The sequence below is a fragment of the Pongo pygmaeus genome, chromosome 5, assembly GCF_028885625.2.
Source record: "Pongo pygmaeus isolate AG05252 chromosome 5, NHGRI_mPonPyg2-v2.0_pri, whole genome shotgun sequence".
NCBI lineage: Eukaryota > Metazoa > Chordata > Mammalia > Primates > Hominidae > Pongo > Pongo pygmaeus.
Window position 1 is genome coordinate 45,873,633 of NC_072378.2, and position 19,642 is coordinate 45,893,274.

The window sequence follows — 19,642 nt, forward strand, 5'->3', positions numbered from 1 at the left end:
AATGACCTGGCTGCCCCTCTATCCTGGAGAATTCATCACAGAGAGCCAGAAAGTGTTCACAAAAACTCCAAACTGACAAGTAGAGAAAAGTTAAAGGCCCTTAGCTGACTGTATGAGTCCCGTGAATAAGAAAAGAAACCTCTCGGTCCACCCTGACATATGAACTGCAAACATTGTCGCCACTCAATGACGTACGTCCACAGAGGCACACACCCCATTGGATCCCACGTTTGCCAGATACTCTTCTCAGCGTTCGGGCCCCTGCACCTGTTTGACTCCTGGCCAGGTTAATGCCTTTCTTTCTTTCTCTTTGTGTTTCTGTCTCTGTTTCTCTCCCTCTCTCATTTTCTGCAAAGCTCGAAGCCGTTACTCACTCCGCTGAGTTGCATCACTGACAAGCTGAAGCTCCACCAGCAGGCTTGCGGGTTTTGATTAGTTCAGACTCCTTTATTTCTTTCAACTTGGGAGGAGGGAAGGCTTTGTTTCTCAAGCAAATAGCAGGAAAGGGCTCTCTGGTCCTAGTGCCTCACATTTTCTGCAGCAGATGGACTCCCATGGGGGTGAGTAGGGAAAGAAGAGGGGTGGAGGGAGAATTGCAAGGTTTTTTGGAAAACCATGTTACCACTTTTCATTATGACTCCTGTTATCATTTTTACGAATCACATAGTATGTATTGGGGAATTGCATAGAGTATAGAATTTTAGTTATCATTTCCCTTGCCTGGGATCACCGTCGCCTTTAGGCAAACATTAATTAAAGATATGGGAAAGGATGAGTAAGGCACAGTAGGGATAATGAAGGCTGATGCGGGATTAAAAGCATAATGTTGATGGTGTTGAGTTAGTTCTGGTTATTCCTTCTGCATTTCATACTGAGAGTCTGTTTTGTTTTACATAGGGCCAAAAGGACACTTTGACAGAATAGACTTATGCAAACTTGCTTCTGTCTGGGGTCCCCTGGGGCTTCCATCTGCCCAACCCACTGTGGCTGAAGCGGATTTTTCTGTTTTTTCTCTAGCAGTATCTACAGGAAAAAAACCTCAGGGAGTGATGGTAGCATTAGAGACACTTATCTACAGCAGTTTCCTACTAAGGTATATTCCTGTGAGTTCACCAGGAAAGCCATTGAAAATAACATTGGAAAAATGCTGCATGAACAAGTAGTCATCATTGTTTATCACGTACATGTGTAATGGAAAACAGCCAGATTATTTCAAGTTACTTTACTGAGGGTTACTTAAAACATTTCCACAAAACAGTACCTTTCCCATTTCACAGAGAAGGAGGCAGGAGCAGAAACTGGTTAATTTTCCAGCCATGTATCTATCTTAGGCCAAAGGTAGGAGTGAGCCTCTGGTTTAAACTGGTTTATACTGAGTTTAGTCCAGTTTTTTCCTCCAACCCTTAACATTTCTGGAGTTGTTACTGGTAAAGTAACATGGTGCCAGGGTGGGAGGTTCTGTATAAACAGTAAAGAGAACAGAAAATCCCTCTTGTCAGCATGTAGGTAGGGAAACAGGAAGAAACAACTAGACGTGGACTGTCAGGGAACTGGAGGAGCCGTGACTCACCTGACCTTGCCCTGGGCTGCGGGGCTGTGCCTGCACACCCAAGCACTGCCTGGTGGACTCAGGGACCATGTCATCGGAGTGTGCACCATTTCTAATTCCCTGGGGACTAGTCCTGGGAGCCTTCTTGGGGGAGCCTGTCTCATAGGTTCCCAGGTACCAAGTTGGACAATTTGTGTCTTATGATTCCTCTCAACATCTAAACCCAATGTCTAAGTCCATGACTTAGAGGCTTCTACATGTGAGACTTAAGCATGAGGGGTTTTTTAATTTGGAGTTTTTTTTTTTGTTTGTGTGTCTTAGTAAATAAAGTCCTTTGGATTGAGTCCGTTCCTGTGCCTTTAGTCTTCATAATGCTCTGTGCCAAATAATGCTGTTTCCACATAACACGGACAGCTAAAAATATTAACCTCTATCCCTGTTTACAGGCAGTCCTGTGGTCTCTTTTTGAGACTCTTTCCAGAACAGTTTATGTTTTTGTGTGCATCGATCAATTTTCGTCTCCATATCTAAAGGGATACACAAAATATTCTTTCATGATTTTGGGTGAGAAAGAATAAAATTCTTCACTTCACAGTAGGATTGGATGTTCGGACCCAGGTTTTTATCCCAGCTCATACATATGTCAGGCAACTTCTTACTTCTCTGAAACTTAGTTTTATTATTTGTAAAATAGGCATACAATACTCATCTTCAGGGTTGGTGTGAGGATTAAGTGAGATACTTTATATAAAGTGTTTAGAACTGGCCTGGCACATGATAGGTGCCAAATAGATTGTAGCTGATATTATGAAGCTAAAATTGTTTTGTAAAAATTCTATATCCATATGTAATTTGCAGGCAAGTCTTGTTAAGTGAGTCAAATTAGATTAGATAAAAATCTAAACTTTTAAAGGGGACTTTTCCTTCACAAAATAGATCACCACAGGGCATATTTAAAACAAAGCCCTTAGATTATCTAAATAAGTTAACACCTACATGGCTTTCACAAAGCACTTAATGCAGTACCTAGCACATAGAACTCCTCAAATGTTTCCCTTATTATTATTATTCTGTAGATTTAAAATAAATATTTACAGAGCAAAAAGCAATTGGGAACCATTCACAAAAAAGTCAATAAAGCATTAAGAGAAAATAACAATTCAATTATGTCAGACAATAGAAAGTGCTGAGTTACACTTGAATTAACTAGGCATGCTAATGCTGTGTTCCAAGGGATCATAGGAACAAAAACAACCAGAAAGATCCACCAGAAAGAACTGTTCCTAAAGAAATTCCATTTTCTCCTAAAAGACCATTCCAAAGAAAGACCATGATTTAATCTACCTAAAGACCTTCAGAGAATCCAATATTTCACCTTTCTTTATTAGTATCCTTTCTTCTGTGTAATTTTCAAGCATGGCTACAATTCTAGAAGTTAATAAATGACAATAATCACAGTGATATTATATTATATAGTCTTGTAGTTTTCCTCAGACCATTTTTGGAAGCAAGGTATAAACAAAATAAGATAAAATGATAAAGGTATGTTACCCACAATCCTTACTTTACTGCAGAGAAAGATATAATACTAGATGTCTTCAAGTTCAGAGGTACAATACAATGATTCAGGAAATATTTCCTTAACATTGGTAGCCTTAAATATTGTAATGGAACAATAAGAGCACATATAAGTTTGTAATTGAATGAGAAGTTATTGCCATGTAATTGACTAACAGGTGTACGTTATGGTAATGAGTTTGAATCATATTCAGTTGAATTATAAAAGTCAGCACTAGTCTCAGAAACCAGTCTAGTGATGTTACAGTGCAGAAGACACCTCCTTTCCTACCATACTTACTTTGATAAGTATGGCCTCATCATAAAATAATCTGTATTTAAGTAGCACTCCTATCCCCAGGTGATTTTATACATTATCTCACTTCATCCTACATGTTTCTAAAAGATTATTCACTACACAGAGGTGGCCAAAGTTATTTCTCATTGATTCTAGTCAAGGGCAAGGTGTGACAAGGCAAGGACCAGCAAGCCTCATATGACCCGAACCCCTTCATGTCTTTATAATTGCAATCGTATCACCCATGGCAGTTTTGATCTTCAAAGCACTTGTGAGGCTTGACACAAAGGTTATAATTACATTTCTGGAAGTCATTACAAAATACTATGTAAATAAATAATTGCTGACTTTCAAAATGTATTTTATACAATTATCCTACTATGGAAAGAAGCGCAACTCTTTATTGAGGCTGATTGTTTGACTTGTGGGTCAGAGTATGAGTCTCCTAGAGAGCTTACACAGGTTTTTTTTTTTCACTGCAAATAACTCCTCCACTATCCCACTCATTTGAGTGAAGTAGCTTAGATTAACCTAAGTCTGTACCACTCTTGGCATAATGAGGTAGAAGGATTTATACCTTTCTGATGCTTTCTGGAGGTTTCTTAGAGACTTAAGATATGCACAGTTAAAGATGCACAGGTAAGATGCATCTTATTCACAGATGTTGGCTGCCTCAGTTACTCTGAAAGAGGTCACTATAGTTTTTTTTTTTTAAGAGACAGGGTATTGCTCTATTGCCCAGGATGGGATGCAGAGGCGTGATCATAGCTCACTGCAGCCTTGAATTCCTGAGTTTAAACAATTCCCCCATCTCAGCCTCCTGAGTAGCTGGGACTACAGGCCTGCACCACCTTGCCAGGCCAATATTTTTCATAGGGACAGGATCTCACTATGTTGCCCGGGCTGGTCTCGAACTCCTGGTCTCAAGTGATCCTCTTGCCTTGGCCTCCCAAAGTGCTGGGATTGCAGACATGAGCCACTTCTCCCTGCTTGCCACTATAGATTGTATGGAAGATTTTTCTCTGCATTTATGGGGTTTTTGTTTGTTGTTGTTAACATAGGACAGAGTTAATCTTTCTGTAAGGTTATTTTTTTCTTCTGCTTAGGAAAATAGTCTTGAATCTCTTATTTCAAAATATGTAAATATTAACACTTTTCACTTACTCGACTACACAGGACTATTGAAGACGTCTCCAGTTTTATGACTTTCAGTGGCTAAACTATAATATTCCAAGGTCAGGAGAATAAGCATTAGTTTAATAATAAAATTATTAAAAATTATTTTATCACTACTCCAAAATCTAGAAATTGCCAGTGGAAAAACCCCATTTGATTACTCCAGGTCTGTCAGGAGGATTCAAACCCAGTAGAGTTTGATGTAGTTCATTTTAAAATGTCCCTTATAACCAAGTTTCTATCAAGTCCACCGAGTCAAGTTCTTGAAACCAGCAGCTTCGTAATGTGCCAATTATATGTGAACATTTATTTTAGCAGAGCAGCTCTTAACTCACAGGAGGGAGGAATGCCTTAAGAAAGGTTAAAAGGAAAACTTCAGCAATTAATACTAATAAACCAGAAAGTTAAAGCAACTGTAATAAAACACTAGAGCATCTACTTTTTACTACAGAACCATTCCTTTATTAAGAGCCACCTGTTTAGTAGACATACTCTGCCACAGCAGCCACAGGCAAATAATTAAGTTTAATAGGAGTAACTCTTATTTTGAAGAAGTTCTCCATTTAAAGCCACAGAGTGGGGAAGTTATTAAATTTTATGGACCCTAAACAAAGGCAAGCCCTGTGTCAACAATTGAATGTTCCGTATTCTTCATTATATCGCCACTGATTGGATGGATTACTTTTGCATTCCATAAGTTGAAATTCATCTTGCTTTCCCTAAAAATAGCCTATCTTTTGACATAGCAGATGGTGTTCTAATCTCACCTGGACCTCCATTTACTCTAATTTTTGATTTACTGCTGCTGAGGCCCAAAGAAGTGGTTTTCATTCCTACTAGATCAGTTGGAGATAATAGTTGGTCCAGCTCACAAAGTTGACTAAGCTTGGTTGTATGACTAATTACTGTTATTTGTAGCTACACTGAGATACTAAAGCTCAGAATGAAAACTGTGTACATGGTTTGACTCTGATTTTATACATGGTTTTTCTCAGTTGTTTTTGTGGGTATTTATTTCTGACACATGTACAACCACCCACACATAGGGAAAAGATTTAGTAATGAAAGGAATCATGCTTTTGCAGGGATGGCAAACACATGGTTATATATTTTATTGAGAGATTTGCTGAAATCTCCTTTCCATCAAAGAAAAATTGAATGTATGAACCTCATTTCACCCAAAGTATTAATTTTCTAATGATAGATACAATGGCTTCTGCAGTGCACTGGGGTCTGAGAAGGTGGGGGGCAGTTTAACTTAGGACACCTGAGTTTTCATTTCATTGTCACTAAAGAGTCTTTGTATCATTCTCAGATACAGTTAATTTATTGTGCCTCAGTGGTCCTGTGTTAATGAATTACTGGAAATCGCTGAATCACATCTCTCAGAGGCTCTGCAAGGAGTAAGATGCTATCTGTTTAGGGATTTGATGTTCTTAGGACTTTTAGTAAAGTTTGCCTTGCCAGATAAATGCTAGTGGAAAAAGGAGGTTGCATAATTATCTTCTAAAAAGTAGAAATGCATGCGACATTATTACTTTTATGTATATGTCTTAAAATTAATACTTTATTCTTTTGAGCGATTTTACGTTTACAGAAAAATGGAGCAGAATGTATAGTTTCTTATATTCTTCTCCCACCATCTCCCACTTTCTCCTGTTATTTACATCTTGCATTTGTGTGATGTTTGATGTAATTGATGAACCAATATTGATACATTGTTATGAAATAACGTCCATAGTTTACACAGGGCTCGCTCTTTGTGTTGTGCAGTTCTATGGGTTTTATCATAATGCCATGTGTCCACCATTACAGAATCATAAAGAGTAGTTTCATTACCCTAAAAATCCCCTGTACACCACCTATTCATCTCTCTTTCCCTTCTCTTTTCCTGAGCCCCAGGCAACCACAGATTCTTTTTTTTAACTGTCTCTATAGTTTTGTCTTTTCCAGTGTCATATAGTTGGAATCATACAATAAGTAAGTAGCTTTTGCAGACTGGCTTCTTTCACTTGGTAATATGCATTTAAGTTCCTCCGTGTCTTTTCATGGCTTAGTAATGCGTTTCATTCTACCCCGAATTGCATTCCATTGGAAGGATGCTATTTTATATATATATGTGTGTGTGTGTGTGTGTGTGTGTGTGTGTATTTGAGATGGAGTTTGCTCTTGTTGCCCCCGCTGGAGTGCAATGGCACGATCTCGGCTTATGGCAACCTCTGCCTCCCGAATTCAAGCAATTCTCTTGCCTCACCCTCCCGATTACAGGCTGGGATTACAGGCACCCACCACCACGTCTGGCTAATTTTTTGTATTTTTAGTAGTGATGGGGTTTCACCATGTTGGCCAGAGTAGTCTCGAACTCCTGACTTCAGGTGATCCACCTGCCTTGGCCTCCCAAAGTGCTGGGATTACAGGTGTGAGCCACTGCACCCGACTGGATGCTATTATATTTTTAAAATCATCAAGGGTGCTCTACCTGAACCTGAGGATACTATCCTATCTTCCATTTTCCTTTTGTTGCTGACTTTGTCAGTGATCATTCTTATTAGAAAGCATTTCACACATTTCTTCCTGGAGAAGCATGTTTTCTGTCATAGCAATTGTCACCAAATGGTTTTCTGTATCTTGGGTGCATTTTTAAATTAAATCTTTTTTTCCTAGTCTTGCCCATAGATAAATTCCTGAACATCTACTTTTTGGTAGTCATGCATACCAATTCAAATACGGAACATAACTAGTTAAAATAACAATCCAGTTATGTGACTGCTTAGTTGCCTCCCAAAATATTTGACTCTCCTAGGTAAAGGGGGGCCTTTTCTCTTAAAAATGCCTGGCATTCCTTAAGTGTGCTGTGCTATTTCCCACTTCCATGTCAGCCTGTTTCTTTGCACTGGTGGGCAGGGCCCTGTTGTTCCCTCTTGGGCATCCCTTTCCCAAACACCACTTTCTTCAAAGTGAATCGCTGTCTCATCTACACCCATTTGTATGTCATTTCTGTACTTTGGACACACTTCTAATGTGTACATATCTTTCTTTTTTTTTGAGACAGAGTCTCACTCTGTTGCCCAGACTGGAGTGCAGTGGTGTGATCTCGGCTCACTGTAACTCTGCCTCCCGGATTCAAAAGATTGTCTTGCCTTAGCCTCCCGAGTAGCTGGGATTGCAGGCATGAGCCACCACACCCAGCTAATTTTTGTAGTGTTAGTAGAGACGGATTTCTCTATGTTGGCCAGGCTGATCTCGAACTCCTGACCTCAGTTGATCCACCCGCCTTGGCCTCCCAAAGTGCTGGGATTACAGGTGTGAGGCCTCATGCCCAGCCCATATCATCCTTTAGCATAAAAATTTAATTGCATGCCATTCTCCTTTTATAAGCTTCTTAAGGACAGTGGCTATGTTTTGCATATTCTTGAATCCTTGTAACCTAGCACAGTTTTTGGCACATGGTAGGTGCTTAGGAATGTTTAATGAAACAAGTACTAGTGGGAAAGAAGATTAAAAAAAAAAAGAGGAAGATAGATATGTAGGAGAAAAAAAGGAAGAAAAAAGATTTTGTTCACCTGGAACAACAAAGAAAGGGCAAAACAAGAGAAACTTTCATTGCTGATAAGGACAGGAAATAGTGCAGTAAGAGTGTGCATAAGCAGTATATATTTTTATCTCCAAGTCTTTTTGCAATGTGTTTCATATTTAGAACACATATCAAGACTGTATCTGTTTCCAGAACTTGCTGCTAACAGTTAGTAACAATGCCAAAACATATTTTAGGTCCAGCTTGAAACCAAATGATCAAATAGAATTTTTGATTTCTACTTTAGAGTCTGACATTAATTATAGCCATCATGTAATAAAGTGTCAAAGCTCTTTTCTGAGAAAATGATAGAAATTATGTTAACTAATCTGTAAACTGAAGCACAGCTATTCCTCTAGAACAAAGCAAAAGATAGAGTTTTGACAGCTATCATTTCTCAGTCTTATCTTTTTCAGGCTTAATTTTTCCTGTATGCCCCACCTCTGCCTGTTTTTTTCAACGATTTCTGTATAGTATGGTTGCAGGTCATCCTACTGATATGGTCAGTGGTCTCTGACACAGTTCATTAGTGTCCAGCTTAATGCCTCGTACCCAGAACCAAACTATTCCTCTCTTCTCAGCCTCTGGTAGTGCAGGCTTAAGTGGCCTTTGTTCTTTTGGTGACCATATTACACTGTTTTCTCCTATTTGTCACTTCTGTCAATCTGCATTTCTCCAATTATTTACCTTTAGAGCTGTTTTTTTGTAGATCCAAATATGACACTTTACAATTATCCCTGTTATGTTTTACCTTATTTAATTCAGGTAATAATTTCTGTCTGTCTAGAACATTTTAGATTTTAATAATGTCATCTAATATATTAGTAGTCCCTGGCATTCCTTCCTGTTTGGAATGCTTTTCTTCCATTCATTTCAGTCATTTCAAGTCAGCTCAACAAATATTTGGCACATGCTTAAAATGTGCTTATGCAGGTGAGGAGTAAAAAAAGAAATAGAAGATATAGTCTCTGCCTTCAAGAAGCTTTCAGTCTCGTTTAGGATACAACATAAAGCAAATGTGATGGTTACATTATAGTACTAGCCCATGTAGATGCCAAAAATATGCAAAGAATGCTCAGGATTTTAGGAAAGGAGATCTCTTTTGTTCCTTTGCTCTATTATAATAATTCACATCCGTAACCAACTTAAAGCCATCTCCTTTAGGAAATTAAAAAAAAAATCAATCCCATTCAGCTCAGATTATACTTTCACTGCGAATTGCTTCAACAATTACATTTTCAACTTTTAAAAGTTACATATGTTTGATATGTGTGGCTTCATGTTTCTTAAGATGTGACAAGGATATGGAAGATCTTGTCTTTTCCCAGCTAGACTGAAAGCTCCCCTAAGTCAGGGGCCTAGTCTTCTAATCCTTTGCTATCTCTCCAGAGCTCCTGCTAGATTGAAGACTCCCATTGGCCCAGGGCCTGGCCTTCTAATCCCTTTCTATCTCTAACTCCTACTCCGATGCTCAGCATGCATAATATCGTGGGAAGTACTAGCATTCAGTAGAAAAGTCAACCCAGGAATCAGTGCTGCATTCTTCAGGGTTCTTATGCTGTGACTATTATTAGAAATTGGCTAATAGATCTAGAAGTAAGATTCTATAGGAGACTGAGACAATTTCTGTTTACCTGTATTTCATATTTCATCAATGCATATAGGGTCTCACTATGCAATATGTTATGGAATATGCCAGCAACTCTGATAAAATCAAATAACGTTAGCTCTGCTTCAGCATATACATCCCCATATGCATGGATCCACCTACTCATTACGTTGATAATGAATATACATATAAATAGTCTTGACAGGTCTATTATTTGTGATATTAATAAATATCAGCCAATGTCATACTTTTTTCAGGAAAAATAGGATCACTGACATCCCTATGTCTTAATATTATTTGATTACTTCATTGAGCATTGATTTCTCAGGAAACATTAACTGATCACTGTTGGTAGAAAAGGTAGAAAGGGGACAGAGGAGCTGCATGATTATTATTATTATTTTATTAATTTTTTAAGACAGAGTTTTCTCTTGTTGCCCAGGCTGGAGTGTAGTGGAATGATCTCGGCTCACTGCAACCTCTGCCTCCCAGGTTCAAGCGATTCCCCTGACTCAGCCTTACTAGGTAGCTGGAATTATAGGCACCTGCCACGATGCCTGGCTAACTAATACAAAAATTATTAGTAGAGACGGGGTTTCACCATGTTGGCCAGGCTGGTCTCAAACTCCTGACCTCAGGTGATCTACCTGCCTCAGCCTCCCAAAATGCTGGGATTACAGGCATGAGCCACTGCGCCCGGCCTGCATGATTTTAAATTTATTTTAAATTAGCTCTTAGGTTTGTTAACATGCAGAAATAGTTATAAGGGGAATCTTAGAAAAGAGATAACTAGGCCGGGTGCGGTGGCTCACGCCTGTAATCCCAGGACTTCGGGAGGCAGAGGTGGACGGATCACGAGCTCAGGAGACAGAGACCATCCTGGCCAACATGGTGAAACCCCGCCTTTAGTAAAAATACAAAATTAGCCAGGCGTGGTGGCACATGTCTGTAATCCCAGCTACTCAGGAAGTTGAGGCAGGAGAATCGCTTGAACCCGGGAGGCGGAGGTTGCAGTGAGCCGAGATCACGCCACTGCACTCCAGCCTAGCAACAGAGCGAGACTGTGTCTCAAAAAGAAAAACAAAAAAACAAAAAAAGAGATAACTAAACAAGTAAAAAGCTTTTTTCTAATTAAAATATCTTATATGATAAAATGCAAATGACAGAACTTTAATTTGAATTGTTCAAAGTCATTTGTGGACAACACTTTGTTTCAAATAGTTCAGTCATTTTCTGACTTCTTTTTTGTTTTCCTGAAATGCAAACAAGAAGGCGTATTTTATGGAACTGGGTCAGAATTTAAGTAACTTGGTCTGAGGCAAATCTAGGACCCCATTTGACTATACTGTCTAAATTTTTTTTGATATGACTCAATAAATTAATGAATTTCAAATCCATGAAAGTAATGTAAATAAAAATAAAATGCTGCAGAGGCAACATTGTTCCTAAATATCTCAGAGGATGATTTTTTTTAAGTAGAAACATGTCATGTATTTTCCAGAGAGACTGTGACCTTAAGTGATCATCCCATAACTATGCAGCCAAGCATGGGAGACTAGGAGAAGCCCTGTGCTTTTGTATCTAAAGCTTATCGCCGTCTCGCGTTCTATCCAAAATGGTCACCGACGTTCCAGCTCTCTGTGGTAATTAATAACAATGCTATAGTTGATGGAATAAAAATAACACATATAATGATGGTTACAAACACACCCTGACCTGTGCCAAGGAGAGCAGTGATTCATGAAAAATCAATAAATAAACCCATTGATGTGGTCACAATAAATCCGTACATAATTAAGAAGAACCTTTTCTAAATAAAAACTACAAAGGAAATAAAAACAGATTTGGAAAAGAGGAAAAAGTCTGATAATAGCATTATGGTACTCATCATTAAAGAAAACAAACTTGTAAGCTCCCAAACTACACCTTAGGAAAACAGTACATTCTCAGTGTGGCTTAAAGATATGGTAGAGGCTGGGCGTGGTGGCTCATGCTTGTAATTCCAGCACTTTGAGAGGCTGAGGTGGGTGGATCACGAGGTCAAGATATTGAGACCATCCTGGCCAAAATGGTGAAACCTCGTCTCTACTATAACTACAACAATTAGCTGGGTGTGGTGGCGCATACCTGTAGTCCCAGCTACTCGGGAGGCTGAGGCCGGAGAATTGCTTGAACCAGGGAGGCAGAGGTTGCAGTGAGCCAAGATTGCGTAATTGCACTCCAGCCTGGGTGACAGCGTGAGACTCAGTCTCAAAAGATATAGTAGAGAACTGACCTAAAAGATTCCAAAAAGGAAAGAGTTTGGCCCTCAGGGCAGTTAACAAAGAAAGTTAAAGTTGTTCTCTAACCTTAGAAATTGGCAGGTGCCACAGATACTCTTTGAAGGGTTAATAAAACCTCACATAACTTCTTTAATCCAGTAGGTGGTTGAAACTTTTGAATTGGGTCTTGCCTCCCAAAGAAGAATTGAGTTCAACACTGATAAAATAGCAGTTGCTCAATAAAATTGTGTTGAATTGATTTGGTTTATCAGGAAAACATTTCTTCCATGACTCAAGCATGTAGAGTGGTGATTAAACATTCATAGCATTGTTGACAGTGTATTGGAAATAGGAGTTGGCTGGGAATTGAGGAGCCTCTCTTTTGAATTTCAGATGTGCCTGTGAGTTCTTGAGCAGGTCACTAACTTCTGTAGGTCTTAGTTTCTTTAAGCGTGAACTGAGTTGGGCTAGTTTTTCATCAAGGTATATCATAAAGTTTTTGATGTCTGTGATTCTAAATTAAGGCCTGAAAGGGCAGGTTTTCTTACAGGAGAGATTTAGTAATCATCACATCAGAAAACTAAATACCGGCTGGGTGCGGTGGCTCACATTTGTAATCCTAGCACTTTGGGAGACTGAGGTGGGCAGTTGGCTTGAGCCCAGGAGTTGGAGATCAGCCTCAGCAACGTGGCGAAACCCCGTGTCTACAGAAAATACAGAAATTAGCCGGGGGTGGTGCGTGCCTATAGTCCCAGCTACTTGGGAGACTGAGGTGGGAGGATTGCTTGAGCCAGGGAGGCTGAGGCTGCAGTAAGCTGAGATCGTGCCGCTGCAGCCCAGCCTGGGTGACAGAGCGAGACTCTGTCTCCAAAAAAAAAAAGGAAAACTAAATACCACCATCAGTAATAACACTAAAGGCTAATATAGCATTTAATTGAAGAACTAAATTAACAGGAGCAACTATGATAGATGTCAGGAAAGATTTTGTTTTGTATTTCAGTTAAGAGATTCTGATGAGAAGCAACCTAAGATCAGGTTATTTAATACCAAAAAACTGTACATTTAGATCTTGATACCTGACCACAGCTGAACCTGTCTTTAAGGTGAAGCCTTATATATGTGCATGTGTGTCAGAATCCATAGACAATTTTTGAAATCCCAGGTTTAATGTAAAATTAAGGAATTTTATTGACATCTCTCATACGCTTGCATGGTTTTATGTAATTTATTTGTTAACCCTCTTTACATGAGAATGGTACATTTATAAGTGGTAATTTATCTTACTGGAGAAATGAGAACCTTATAAGCTAAGAGTTACTGAAACGGATGAATTCTGGTAATAACAGAATAAATGTGATCACAGGACCAGGCTTTCTATATTAAAGAAATTAGATCTATTTAAAGAAAATATGATTTGAATCATAATGCGCTTTCTCTTAATGAAACATTACTGTCATAGTGTTTTATGACCGCATGATAAAAATATTTAACACAAGTTATTGCCAACATTAAATTTACTCATTTATTGAGCGCCGTTCTGCCCACTGGAGATACTCTGATGAACAAGACAGAAAGGCTCTTGGAACTTTTTCTATTGGCATATGACATAATAATTAAACAGTCTTTAGAGCCAGGTCTAAATTCAGGCTTCTTTACTCACTAGCTTTGTGCCTTTGGGGAGGTAACTTAGCTTGTTTGTACCTCAATTTCCACATCAATTAAATGACCATATAATCTAATAATAATAATACCTGCTTTAATAGGTTGTTATGGGGACTAAAGGATAGTTAATATATGTAAAGCCCTTAGAATAATGCCTGATGCTCAATAAATGTTAGCTATTACTACCAAAGGGTGGGCAATTGAAAATAATAAAATATTATCTAGGGATATGTACTATGAAAAAAGTAAAATAGAGTGATGTGATGAGGAGTCAATATTGAAGCTGAAGCTGAGATCTAAATAACAAAAAAGAGTTAGCCCGGTCAAGATCAGGAGGAAGGGAGGGCATTCTAGGCAGTGGGAAAATCTAGTGCAAGGGCCCAGAGGTGGGAAGACTGTGGGGTGTTTGAGAAGAATGCTCAGTGGCCGGAGTGTGTAGATGACATGAAGTTAGAGAGATAGGCTGGGTCCAAGTTATGCAGGGCCACTACAGGTCAAGATCAGAGGTTTGGATTTGATGTTATGTGTAGTGTTAAGCCATTTGGCAGATTTTAAGCAGGGTCTTGGTATACACTGATTTATATTTTTCAAAGCTCACTCTGGTGGTTGGGTGGATAATTGTAACAGGGGTAGGGAGGAAGGAAGGAGTGTGGTTAGGAGGCTGTGGCAGTCACCCTAGTGAGAGGACGGTGGCTTGGGCTTGCCTGGAAATGGTGGGTATAGAGACATTGGAGTAGAGAGAGAATTTTGCTGGTATCATCAAAATGCTTTAGTAATGTTTTCTCCCAATTGTTAGTTTACTTTAAAAGGAATAATATTGCATCTTTTACAAGTTTAATTAGTGTTGAGACACTATTATACACCCTAAGTGAAGTGGTAATTCAGGAGTTACTTGATTTGTTAAACAAATACAGAACTACTAACCTGGAAATTTCAGGCCAGAAATCCATTTTGAGGTCTGAAACATTTTGTTTGACTGAAAATTATTAGTTTTCTATAATCACGTTTTGTTAATCTTCTGATTTCCAGTAGCTTTCCTTCCTTGGCACTGTGCAAACCCAGATTTTAGTACAATGATGTACAATGATGAGATGAATTTTGGGGACTGAAACAACATTATATGTTTGTATTAGTCTGTTCTCATGCTGCTAATAAAGACGTACCCAAGAACTGGGTAATTTATAAAGAAAGATGAGTTTAATGGACTCACAGTTCCACATGGCTGGGGAAGCCTCAATCATGGCAAAAGGCAAAAGAGGAGAAAGGCACATCTTACATGGTGGCAGGCAAGAGAATGTGTACAGGGGGCAGGGGAACTCCTCTTTTTAAAACCATCAGATCTCATGAGACTTATTCACTATCAAGAGAACAGTATGGAAGAGACCCACCCCCATGATTCAGTTACCTCCCTCACCAGTTCCCTCCCATGGCACGTGGAGATTATGAGAGCTATAATGCAAGATGAAATTTGGATGGGGACACAGCCGAACCATATCAACGTTCTTCTCATCCTCAGAATGTATCTTCTATATCTTTCATACACACCAGTTCCTTCTACTGCTTCTAAGATGCACTTTAGGTCAGGCGCGGTGGCTCAAGCCTGTAATCCCAGCACTTTGGGAGACTTAGGCAGGCGGATCATTTGAGGTCAGGAGTTCAAGATTAGCCTGGCCAACATAGCAAAACACCGTCTCTACTAAAAATACAAAAATTAGTCGGGTGTGGTGGCACGCATTTGTAATCCCAGCTACTGGGGAGGCTGAGGTAGGAGAATTGTGTGAACCCGGGAGGCAGAGGTTGCAGCGAGCCTAGCTCGTGCCACTGCGCTCCAGCCTGGGTGACAGAGGGAGACTCTGTCTCAAAAAAAATAAAAATAAAAAAGATGCACTTCAATGCAAAGCATCATGCATGCAGGTATGACCAGTCTGGCTTTGCAGGCAATCATTAGATGATCACACTGGGCAGTGTGTGGCAACTACTCTGAAGTGAAGAAACACTTAGGCAAGGGGCTATCAGTTCCTTCAGGCTGGCGAGCTAATATCCAGCAATTGAGAAAAGTCAGTCCAGGTGAGAAACCAGCACTTGTCCTCCCTGTGGAGTCAGTACCCAGAGCAGCTTCTTCAGAGGACTGAGAAATTGGGGCTTATCTTAAATAGCAAGGAACTTGAATTGGTAAGGGATGAGGAACATGTTCTAAGCAGAATCTCATAACCGCAAGCCAAGCTTAAAGGAGAAAGCTTTAAACAGGTAACCCTGTTGGCATCACAGTTGTAGTAAGCTATCACTCCATTCTCAGATCCTTCAACCATGCCCTAAAAGGAGATTTCTCCTCATGAAACTCTAAATTTGGGGCTCTGAAAGTTAGCTTCAAGATCTTATGCAGATATGAACACTTTTTCTTATATTTCCTGTTTAAAATGTAATGAAGTTCCATTTCTCCGTGGACACAGCTTTCTGTTCTTTCTGGAATCCTGAAGTGCAGAGGTGTGTGTACTGAAAACTATTACAGCCATTTGTTAGTTTGTTTTAAAGGAAAGGAGAGTAGTAAAATCAGGACCTGGAGAGCACATTTCCCAGTGACCAAACCTACTTAAAATGTATTTGATGGATTTATTTTGAGTTTTGGAAGCTCAAGGACTCCATAGAAGATACAGTTCAAAGGGTGTCAGCACGGGGAATCCAGAATAATTCTCAGAGCTCCAAAAACTTCATAGATTGGAGCTTCAGATGATGGGTTGGCTGTTTCTTTGGCTGTCAAACCTAGTTTTTAACCTTTCTCCCTGGTTAAAAACTAGGTTTGACAGCCCATTGAGGGAAACGGGAAGAACAAAGAGATTGGTACAAGTACAATCTGTGAGTTAGGCTTATTACATTCCCTTTCATTTAGAAGGGTATAGTAAAAGAGAATGGAGGTGAAAAAATGTAATGTGAATTTTCTCACTAGAGTCAGAAGCAGCAGATAACAGATAACAGCCCCTGGAAAAAAACAGTCACTTTAAAAAGGAATAAAATTGGTAGGGTACTTTATTGGAAAGAGGCGTGCTTTCTCCCCATGAGCCAAGAGGTCTGAATCCTGACAATACACATGTGTGTAATGAATTTTGGGAGGCCGAGGTGGGCAGATCACAAGGTCAAGAGATCAAGACCATCCTGGCCAACATGGTGAAACCGCGTCTCTACTAAAAATACAAAAATTAGCCAGGCGTGGTGGTGCGCGCCTGTAGTCCCAGCTACTCGGGAGGCTGAGGCAGGAGAATCACTTGAACCCAGGAGACAGAGGCTGTGGTGAGCCGAGATGGCGCCACTGCACTCCAGTCTGGCAACAGAGTGAGATTCCGTCTAAAAAAAAAACAAAACTCAAAATATATGGTTTTATATGTGGGGCAAGGAACTTTAAAGCTACTTAAATTATGCACAATATATTCTACCCTGCGAGAGCTGGAAAGGTTGATACAAAAAATCATTTATTTTAACGTTAGATAATTCAGATCAAACAATTTGCTTAAATAATCTAGAACAGAAAAGAAAGACAAATAGCTCACATGATATCTCCCATCGAATATGGGAGCCTGAAGTGTTAGTTTTAACCTCCTTTACTGCTAAATTTAAGGATGAAAGACTTTCTTAAAAAGTTAGTAGTGTTCCCATTTTCTTTTGGCCTGTGTTGGGAACTGTTAACAATTACATTTTTTTAATTTTTAGAAAAGATCCTAAATTTTTGAATTGACATTTTGTACATAGAAAACCTGGGGGATTTTTTTTTTTTGGCACATTGAATGTATAGATTTATTACCTCATTTTGAAAACTAGTAGTGCTTTTTAATGAATGGGGACCATTCTTTACCGGAACAGTATTTCTAGTAGAATTTTTGAAGGTATTTTTGGAATTCTCAGACTTGTCCAATATGTAGCAGGATCAGAATTTTAGAGCAGGGAAACCCACAGAGATGATTTCGTCCCCACCCCTCTTTTTACTGACAAGGAATGTGTGGGGCAGGGAGGGAAAGGGACTCCACCGTGATCACCCTGCGAGGCAGGGACAGCACTGTGACCAGAACCCACATCTCCAGTTGCTAGTCCAACACTCTAGAATTATTTTATCCTGCTACGCTTCTCATAGGCTACTGACATTGTATTAAAATTGCTATCCATGGCCATTGAGATCTGAAGAAGAAAAAAATGAACCCCCAATGACCTCTTCCTCCTGTGCACCTTTCCTCTTTTCACCCGAAAATTAGTCCTTATGAAAAGATTAAATAGATGTGGCCCTGCATCTGTGGCAGCACTGTCTCTCCTGACCAGTCACTGACTGTTTTGGTCCACATCTGGAGTGGACTCAGTGGACATGATTCTCAGGCTGAGAAAAATAGGACTTGGATTTTGTCCTTGGCAGGCAGAGAACTTCCACTGTTTGAGGAGCTACTACTGGACTACTGTGTGTTTGTCCCACATCCCACAGCGAGCTAAGCAGACCGGGCTCTTCTTTTTTTTTTTTTTTTTTTTTTTTTTTTTACGGTCATCAAAACAAGTAGCTCCTCTCAGACACCTTAATACATAATTAGGTGTGTCTGTTTACACTTGGGAGACAGAGGGCTTCATGTCCCAAAGAAATACAAGACGTCTGGGAACAGCCACAAACAGATGTTGAAAATGTCCATTTGTGGCGAGTTTATTACTATAGCACCAGGAATAAACATTGAAGATGAAACCCCTCTGAAGGGGTGTGTGTGTGTGTGTTGAGAGGGGAATGTTATCGAGCGGAGTAGAAAGTGAAAGGAGGTTCTATTTTTTAAAAAATTTGCTCTAGTATTTGTTTATCTCCTACAACAAGGAAAATTTCGCTATTTGGCTTTGGCTGTTTGAAGGCTTTTGCCAAATGCTTAACAATCTGTAGGGTTTGATTTCTTTCAGAAAGACCACTTTGAGAACAAGGCTCTATGTAACTAAGATGTGTTTGTTTTTGTTTAAATCACTCAGAAGAGAAATCATCTCTTGTCCATTGTTAAAAGAGAGTTTTCAATCAAAGGAAAATTCTACATATTCTAAAATATACAAACAGCTCTTTGAAACTGATGCCAAATCAAACTCTAAAAGGGACGTTTTTCTTGCAGAAGTTTTGAGTTAATTCTGTGTGCAGGGCTTGAGTGGAAAAACGCTGAGACTGTCAGAGGAACAAGTTACTACAACGCTACATTTGGATTCGGAAGTTACATAAGGAGCATTGTCTCAGGATAGCAGGAAGACTCTTGTACATGGTTTTAGGCTAAATCCTAACACCAAAGAGAAAGAAATTCTTTGCAAAGTCAGTTTTTCAGTTAAATAAAAGGTAGTAGTTTGGTTCCTGATGTCACTGGATATAAACATCCAATGCGAGAAGGCATACCAGTCATCACTTTAAAAATATCAATTGAAATGTGCCCTGTTTTTAAAGAAATACCATCCTTTCCCCTGTTGAGACTTTTTTTTTTTTTTTTTTTTTTTGAGACAGTCTCGCTCTGTCATCCAGACTGGAGTGCAGTGGCTCCATCTCAGCTCACTGCAACCTCCACCTCCTGGGTTCAAGTGATTCTCATGCCTCAGCCTCCCAAGTAGCTGGGACTACAGGTGCCCGCCACCACACCTGGCTAATTTTTGTATTTTTAGTAGAGATGGGGTTTCACCATGTTGGTCAGGCTGGTCTCAAACTCCTGGCCTCAAGTGATCTGCCTGCCTGGGCCTCCCAAAGTGCTGGGATTACAGGCCTGAGCCACCATGCCCAGACCTCCCATTGAGACTTCTATTTGGATGAAAGGTAGTAGATGCTAATGAGGCACCTCTATTGGGGGAAAAAAGGACACAAATTGGAAACCCAACGCATTCACTTCAGCTCTGCACTAATGAGCTGTGTCCTCGAGACGGTGCCTTCTTTCTCTGATGAAGCTTCCTTATCAATCGGTGCCTATCCTGCCTACCTCTC

The 19,642-nt window shown here is 39.6% G+C and overlaps 1 protein-coding gene across 7 annotated transcripts in view; it reads left to right on the plus strand.

Annotated features, from left to right (window-relative positions):
* RUNX2 (RUNX family transcription factor 2) overlaps window positions 1-19,642 on the plus strand; it is a 347,192-nt gene that overhangs the window by 190,150 nt on the left and 137,400 nt on the right. Inside the window, exon 8 of one of the 7 annotated variants that reach the window (XM_063666240.1) lies at window positions 357-7,928. The exons of the other annotated variants lie outside the window; for them this stretch is intronic. Within the exon in view, the coding sequence (XP_063522310.1) occupies window positions 357-382 (26 nt within the window). The 3' untranslated portion in view covers window positions 383-7,928. Of the gene's footprint in view, window positions 1-356; window positions 7,929-19,642 lie in introns of those variants that run through there. 7 annotated transcript variants of the gene reach the window in all.